Source organism: Frankliniella occidentalis, unplaced genomic scaffold (genome assembly GCF_000697945.3).
Source record: "Frankliniella occidentalis isolate FOCC.00 unplaced genomic scaffold, Focc_3.1 Scaffold203, whole genome shotgun sequence".
NCBI classification, from domain to species: Eukaryota; Metazoa; Arthropoda; class Insecta; order Thysanoptera; family Thripidae; genus Frankliniella; species Frankliniella occidentalis.
Window position 1 is genome coordinate 300,408 of NW_026267329.1, and position 8,523 is coordinate 308,930.

Genomic DNA, 8,523 nt, shown 5'->3' on the forward strand with positions numbered 1-8,523 from the left:
CTCATCTCCTTCCTCTTACACGGACGACAGACAGACGGACACGAGAGCGGTTGCATAAGCCCGCTTTAATGCTTTTTTAAAAGCAGAAGGGCGGGCTAAAAAGCCGCTGCTTTAGAAACGTTTCGGTACTTTGGGATACACTAATTTTGGCAACTCTACTGGTTGGCTCGACCGTTTCAAGAAGAGGCACAAGATCGTCTTCAAGAAGACCGGCGGAGAAAGTGCTGATGTTCCAGAAGACACTATCCGGGAATGGAGAACTTTGCTGCCATCCCTTACCAAATGTTACGATCTACGTTGCATTTACAATGTAGACGAGTTCGGGTTGTTCTTCAACATGCTCCCAGACAAGAGTATGGTGATTGCGGGCGAGGACACGCACGGCAACAAGCACAGTAAGGCGAGGCTCACGGTCCTGTTAGGCAGCAATGCTGACGGCACTGACAAGTTACCGCGCCTAGTGATAGGGAAGTCTGTCAATCCCAATGTTTTGTCGGGGTACGCAACCTGCCGTGCCCGTACTTATCTCAGCCAAAAGCTTGGATGACATCTAAAGAATTCCTCTCATTCCTAAGTTTGATGCCCGCATGCGCATTCAAGAGAAGAAGGCCCTTATGTTCGTCGACAACTGCCCTTGGTACTCCACTCGAGTTGAACTGCAAAATGTGAAAGTGATTTTTTCCCCCAAGAATTGCACATCCGTTCTGCAGCCAATCGACCAGGGAGCCAGAGCCTGCCCGACAAGAGCCTGACCGTCCAGAGCCTGCACGTGAAGAGCCTCGCCGCGGCCGCAAGCCTGCACGTCATGGACGACATGTGTTGGAGTCGAGCGGGAAGGAAGACGACAACACCGAGCGTCCTCGTGCGACCCGCGGCCGCCGGCCCGCAGTGGTGGACTCCAGTGGACTCGAAACTGTTCGGCACTTCTACCAACAGCAGGAGCTCCCAGATGATGTTATGGCCCTAATATCTCGCCGTGAAAAAGTTTTAATTAGTCAAAGTTACCAAAGCAAAAAACAAAGTCACATCACTATTTTTTTCAAAAATACATGCTGAGCTTTCCTGTATAGAACTAGTGAATTCTTTTTTTTCTAGTCTTTTATCTTGACTTTATCTTGACACTATGTAAAGTACTATGTTAGTCTATACTCGCAATAAATCTTGACTTTATCTTGACTCTATGTACAGTACTATGTTAGTCTATACTCTCAATAAATCTGTTTATTTTGTTCAAAAACTGTCTAATTAATAATAATAATTGCTCTTTGTGGACAGAAAGTAGTTAGAAACCTGTCAAAATACCCAAAGTGCCACCCCCTGCAACTAATGGTTAAAAAAGGGTCGATACTCTCGATACCCGTTTTTAACGTTTTCCGGTTATAACGTCACGATTATCGTCTCCCTAGGGATAACGATGTATCCGGGTTGAACTGTAGTTCGTTTGAATTAAAAGTTCAACAGTTGGCAGGAGTTCGCCGCCGCGGCGAAGTGTGGCCAGTCGCCACTAAGTGGTGCTTGCGCAGAACAAGGGTGCGAGTGAAGTACGAACAACCTCACGATTTTGATACCTTCTCAACAGTGATTCAAGTATCAGATGGTCAAATAACCAATACGTTCTTTCATGATCAAGATTTTGGAGTCTCTGCTGAATGATAATTTTTTGCCACAAGCCATGAGAAATGTGCTTGTGATGGACTTGGTGGTTCTGTAAAACGAACAGCATGGCTCCACAGTCTAAGAAACAAAGACCCAGAGAAAAAACAAGCTGGGCCCGCTCTTCCGCCAAACCAAGTTGCCAGCTCCGCTTCGCTCCACCGGCAACTCGGTTCGGCAGGGAGCGGGCCCAGCTTGGCCTGCCGGCGGCGTTTGGGACGGGCCTTCGGCCCGTCCCTTCTGAATTTTTATGGTGTAATACATCTTCTATCAGAAAATGGGCCTTCGGCCCGTTTGAGTAACGGCTCGCTTCGAACCATCTTTTTGCCAGGTACCTTTTCTGTCTACTTCGTAAGTAAAACTCAACAAACGAAGTATTCTTTTCATACGCTGAACATCTTTGGCTGTGTGTGCCGCAGTTTGTAGAATACATGCAAGTTATGCCGAAATTTTAAGTTATTGATGTTAGCTTATGAATCCAATAACACACCTATGAAAATGTATATAAGACTAGACCTAGAAGTTAAATATACTTCCAGGCATACTCTGAATGACACCGAACGTGTTCAAACAACAAAAAACTAAATGTGTTTTTTTTGTGGTTCTTTTGCATAAAAGTGTACACGTTTTATTAATGATGTGCCACCATAAAATAAGCCCACTCTTCTGCTTAGAAGAAAATTTTGAACCGGCCGCATACTTCTCAGACAGAAGTGTACTTCTGAAAAAATAAAAATATTTCTGTTTTGGCCATTTTCGTGAGAGAAACTCCATCTATCGCCTAAACGGTGAGAGATAGAGCCAAACGGACGAAATTTTATCCCACAGGACTCTATTTTCACAAGTTACCCCCTCGGACACCATCAAATATTTACTAAACTTAATATATTGTTTCGGGGTCACTTTTGTCAGAAAAACTCCCTCTAGCGCCTAGACGGTGAGAGATAGAGGCAAACGGACGAAATTTTAGCCCAAAGGGTTCTACTTTCCCTAGTTACCCCTTAGGAAACCATCAAATATTTTCTAAGCTGAATATATTGTTTTGGGGCCACTTTTGTCAGAAAAACTCCCTCTAGCGCCTAAACGGTGCGAGATAGAGCCAAACGGACAAAATTTTAGCCCAAAGGGCTCTACTTTCACGAGTTACCCCTTAGGAGACAATAAAAAAAATATTTTTGTTCCACTTCTTGGACCAACCCCTATTTCTTTGTTACCCCCTCAGACCCACTCAGGGGTGGTTGCCAGGATTTGCACCAACCGTTTCGTTGTCCAGAAGTGACAACAATAATACCCTGAAAATTTCAGACCTCTAGCTCACGTCCTTCTTGGGGAACGGACAGACGGACAGACAGACAGACAGACAGACAGACAGACAGACACAGAGGCGATGGCATAAGCCCGCTTATATAGCTTTTAAGCAAAAGAGCGGGCTAAAAATCTGCAGAAGAGCTGTATAATTTTTTTTTCAAAAGAGTGAAAAAATGAATTTTTCTTATGCAATTTCTCAAGGGGTACTGGACCATAATAAAATTTTAAAGAAGAGATTCCAAACTGCTTTACCAATGGAAGGAATTCAGTCAGAACCTGATATAATACCATGGTATTATACCGGGCAAGGTAAGGTAAAATAGCAAGAATTAATCAATTGCATGAGTTACAACCGAGATAACGATCTGCTAAAGAGAAAGAAGAAAAGCGCCAGAGGAAGAAAGAACACAATCATATTTGAAGGTTGCATTATAAAAATCTTATAAATATATGGAGGTCATGTAAAAGGCATCTAAATATAGACGTCGACTGATGGACGTCTAATAGATACCTCCATAGAGACAATCAAGACGGTCTAATAGACGTCTACCGAAGAAGTCTATTAGACAACTTGCCGTCTAGCAGTAGATGTCTATTAAACATCTAATAGACGTCTATTTTCTCTTCGGACATCTAAAAACGGTATTTCAGTGACCCTCAAAACTTATTCTAATGCACCAAGTGGAAAAGAGAAAACAATATCCAGCAGTGGAAGTCGTTTACAGTTTTCTGATGTCAGAGGTTTCGTTCTGTATGCAGATCCAGTCCAACACAAGTGGCAATTGGGGTACATTGAATATAAAAATGAAGCAACTGAAGATTTTGAAGTTACAGTCTTAGACTTGACTGGCATGAAGCAAAGTTACTCATTTAGTGATGTTCAACAGACTGTTAATGTCCAAGACATTACCCTCTTGGCTGGACCAATTATGATGAAAAGAAGTCAGATACATAAGCTTCTTGCCAAGCACATCAAGGGAGCCAACATATAATATGCAAATTAAGATAAATGCAATACAAAACTATAAGCAGTGCCCTAAAATTGAGTAGCAGAAGAGCAGCAACTTGGATACGTCGGTTCGAGGTCCGTTTCTAGCGCTGGGGCTCAGGCGCTCATGTCAGGGTGGGCAGCCGACTGCACACAGCGGTTGGCCGGCTGGCCTACCCCACGTTTTGCAGGCGCTACAGCGTCACCTGAGCCTGTAGGGAACACGGTGATGTGTGTGTGTGTGTGTGGGGGGGGGCTGGTGAAAGCCAGGTGTAGAGCCCGCGCATGCCACAAGCTGGAGAGAAAGGGGGGGGGGGTCGGATCGAAGGGGCGCTAGTAGGTACGTTCCAGAGGTTCACGAGAAATGAGATATCTAGAGAACGAAAAATAAATACTTCTTGCCGTTGGTGGTTTCGTTTAGGGGACACTTTAAGCTATCTCTTGAGCCATAGTACGCCGTTTTCTATCAAACAACTCTATTTTTAATCTTAAATTGAAATACTCAACTTTTAATAACTGTTTAGGATTTTTCCCCAAAAATTATTTTTAAACATTTTCTGTTCCTTTTTTTTGTCCTCTTTTCAAATATCACTTCGTTTTTTGTTAAATTTTTCAAGGAGAGACGGAAAATCTGAAAATTCCGCAATAACGGCCTCCCCCTCGTACGGCAAACGGTGCGACTTATCGAAAAAAAATCCCGTGGCATGTGTTTCACAAAAATATGACCTATAACTGAAGGTAGTGTAAAAAAAAAATCCAGGGGCGAGGGGAGTTGTCATTTGTTGAGTTCCAAAATAGCTGCCCTTCTGTTTCCTCGCGGCGGTTTACGACCCCCTGCAGACGCGCACCTGACGGGAAGGTACCCAGCCGAGGCTTGTCCGGCACCGTTCGGGGACACTTCGGGCTGCGGCTCGGGGTCTGTCGCCTCATCGCTGGGTGGACTGGGGAGGCGGGGTCGCTGGGACCGTGCAGTACCGGAGCCGAAGATGGCTTCGGCTTCCGAAGACAGCCGAACGTGGGTACCGTCCGAGGGCCCCGAGGCATCGAGGGACGGCCATTAACCGGACACGGAGGACAATAGATAGGGCCTCCTTAAGCAGTCTATATGACTAATATGTCTATGGTTGTGTCCATGTGTTCTAGTGGCTCTACCTTCCCCTGTTGATTCTTAAAGCTGTTTAGCCATACACCCTGCAAGAATTACTTTCGCTCTATGTTATGCTGCCCGGTCTGTGTACTGCACTACTCCGCAACCGAGCTTACCTTCTCGCCCTCTCTTTAGTTATGTCCACTCCGGTTTGCGTTGTGCGAGGCATCAATAAACTCTGGCCAATACTTCTCTTGGTTTATTTATCAAGCTCCGTACACAATATATATAATAAAATTTTATCCACATTAGAAACATGCCTTCATCAGTACAGGGGCTCGCAACGCAGTGCTGAGGCCGGGGCCCATGCGCGAGCCCCGGAAGTCGCCGCCCGGACGGCGCGAACCGGCCGTTCAAACCGCCGCTTAGTGCTCCTCACTGTAGATTTGCTATTTTTAAAATACTTTGCCATGCAAGAATTGTTTCAGAAAGTGTATAATACGTTGCCTCAGGTCTCAAGGATATAGAATCTAACAAGATCTCCCCTGTTTGGCGTCTCTTATTTTGTAAATGAACAAAACTATTTGCGAGCGCTGTGGAGACTCTGTCGCACTGGTCCCATGATTTCAGTATTTCAGGCGAAATGACGCCCGACCCACATCAGGCCTTCGATAAAGAGGTAAGATACACAATGGCAAAGTGCTTTATAGGTAGCTGATGTCGAATCGGTACCTCCAACATTAAAAATAACGATTATAAAGCCGAGCCCATCGTTCGACCCCTAACCCCAACTCATGTTTATCAACATTTTATAAATGTTTACACTTTTATTTACTCACGAGGGTGCAGCCTATCCCAGGCCAAATTCTATAAACTTTCACATTTTTGTAGTGTCATTTGTGTACTTACTGCGGTTTATCTCAAACTTTCTACAACACTCAGCACTGTAGCAGTTAGCCCTCTCCCGGCCGAAGCCTAAAAAAGCTTCAAACTTGCAATTTACCTTTCTTTGTGACGAAATAGCAGTCATATTACACCAGAGCAATATACTTACACTAGGAAACAACTGTGTTCTTAAAGATTAACGCTGATATCACTGGAAATTGTATATTTTTGTTCGGTGAATGCTCTGCGACGTCTGCGAGTTTAGGTGCAACATAACCTCCTAACCTCTCCAAGCGGACACCGACTATCTCTCGAAGAATTCATGTTATCAAGGCCTCTGGATTGAAACAACGATTTGAAAGAGTGTGTCTGAAGTAAACTTTAGTTTTATTACGTATTCAAAACGTTATTTCGCCGATCACAAAGGAAAACAACAAATTTGAGCTTTTTTAGGCTTCGGCCGGGAGAGGGCTAACTGCTACAGTGCTGAGTGTTGTAGAAAGTTTGAGAAAAACCGCAGTAAGTACACAAATGACACTACAAAAGTGTGAAAGTTTATAGAATTTGGCCCGGGATAGGCTGCACCCTCGTGTGTAAATAAAAGTGTAAACATTTACAAAATGTTGATAAACATGAGTTGGGGTTAGGGGCCGAACGATGGGCTCGGCTTTATAATCGTTATTTTTAATGTTGGAGGTACCGATTCGACATCAGCTACCTATAAAGCACTTTGCCATTGTGTCTCTTACCTCTATATCGAAGGCCTGATGTGGGTCGGGCGTCATTTCGCCTGAAATACTGAAATCATTGGACCAGTGCGACAGAGTCTACGCATCGATCGCAAATAGTTTTGTTCATTTACAAAATAAAAGACGCCAAACAGGGGATATCTTGTTAGATTCTATATCCTTGAGACCTGAGGTAACGTATTATACACTTTCTGAAACGATTCTTGCATGGCAAAGTATTTTAAAAATAGCAAATCTACAGTGAGGAGCACTGAGCGGCGGTTTGAACGGCCGGTCCGCGCCGTCCGGGCGGCGACTTCCGGGGCTCGCGCATGGGCCCCGGCCTCAGCACTGCGTTGCGAGCCCCTGATCAGTAAAGTACAGACGTTTCGTCATACTTAACGCATGTTTGGAATAGGGATCAAATCATGCATAATCCGCCATTCTATCAAAATTGGAACCCCAAGAACTACGAAGTGCCGTGAAGCTATCGTCCCGGGTCAGGTCATTAAAGAACGCCTGGAGGCGTGACCTGAGGTACGGGTGGTTCAGGTTGTGCTTCAAGTACACCTCAGCACGCGCCGGCACGTCACTCCAGGGGGCTGCGAGTGGGGCGTCAGCCGCGAGCATGCCTCCAATGACAGCGGCGTCCCTGCCGCGGGCCCCGTCGTAGTAAGTAGGGCGGGGGGGTGGAGGGGGACGGGGTGGGGGCTCCATCGCCTTGGCGACGCCATACGCGACGCCGCCGGCAGCGGCGATGCCACCGATGACCGCCAAGGCGGTTAGGACGAAGCGCTTCCTGCGCCGACGCCACAACGAATGCGGTCGGTGGTCGCCGCCGAGCCCCCCGCGGCCCCCAGTCCCCCGCGCGCCGGAATGGACCTCTAGTACGGCAGTCTCCGGCGATATCGGCTTCCCACCCAGGTTTATGAGCGTAGCAGAGCCCGGCTGCCCGCCGAGTCCGCCGGCGCCGCCGTCCCCCCCGTTGCCGCCGTTGCCGCCACCGCTCTGCCCGGCGCCACCGTCACCGCCGCGCTGCCCTGGCCCGCCATCGCCACCGCTCACGGAGACGTGCAGTGTGCCGGTGAAGTCCTTGCCAAAGCCGATGAAGTGGCCTCCCGGTTTGCCCGGAAGTCCGGGCTGCCCATCTTCACCACGTTGGCCAGCGTTTGCTCTCCTGTAGACGACTAAAGTCTCCCCGTCCTGTCCGTCCAGGTTGATGACTGGGTAGCCGACGGCCTCCCACCGTGGGGCGATGATCACCAGCGACCCGCCGGGCAGGCGCAGGCTGGCGTCCACGAACACGGTGTTGAGCGCGTACACCTCGATGGCCCGGATGTGCCCGTGGCACTGTTTGAGAGCTTCCGCGACCTCCGACAGAAGAACGGTGTCGCCGCGCACAACGAGGATGCCGCTGGGGAGGCACTCGCTCTCAGGGGCGCGGCGGACGCGGGCCAGCAAGGCGTCTAGGTCTGTCAGGTTGGCGAAGTCGGTCGACGAGCGGCTCAAGAATAGGCCCAAGCGTCTTGCCTCCGTCTCCAGTGTCGCCAGGTTGTCGACTGCTGCGGGCATGTTGGTCCGGTGCGCCTGCAAGCACGCACAAAGTTTGGTGTGTATGCGTTCTGAATCCTTTTAAGCGTACACTAGTAATTATTTCACGTTTAAACATGTAGGGCGCACTGTATATTATACAAGGTAGACGCACGTTAAAACCGTGTGAGGCTGAGCTAAATGTGCGTCTACCTTGGCCTGCGGCGCCGCTAAAGTCAAAATTTATCAAAAGTTTGATTCAACTAACACCTTTGAAATCCCTGTGCTGCCCTTATTCCTTCTCGGTCAGGACCAGTGGTCTAAATGAATATGGTGTCCAAAAA

At 47.5% G+C, this 8,523-nt stretch overlaps 1 protein-coding gene across 1 annotated transcript in view; it reads right to left on the reverse strand.

The window, feature by feature from the left end:
- Positions 1 to 5,282: 5,282 nt before the first annotated feature.
- LOC113214914 (uncharacterized) overlaps positions 5,283 to 8,523 on the reverse strand; it is a 78,657-nt gene continuing 75,416 nt past the window's right edge. Inside the window, exon 9 of the mRNA XM_052272379.1 lies at positions 5,283 to 8,236. Coding sequence (XP_052128339.1) covers positions 7,076 to 8,236 — 1,161 coding nt within the window. The 3' untranslated portion in view covers positions 5,283 to 7,075. The remainder of the gene's footprint in view (positions 8,237 to 8,523) is intronic.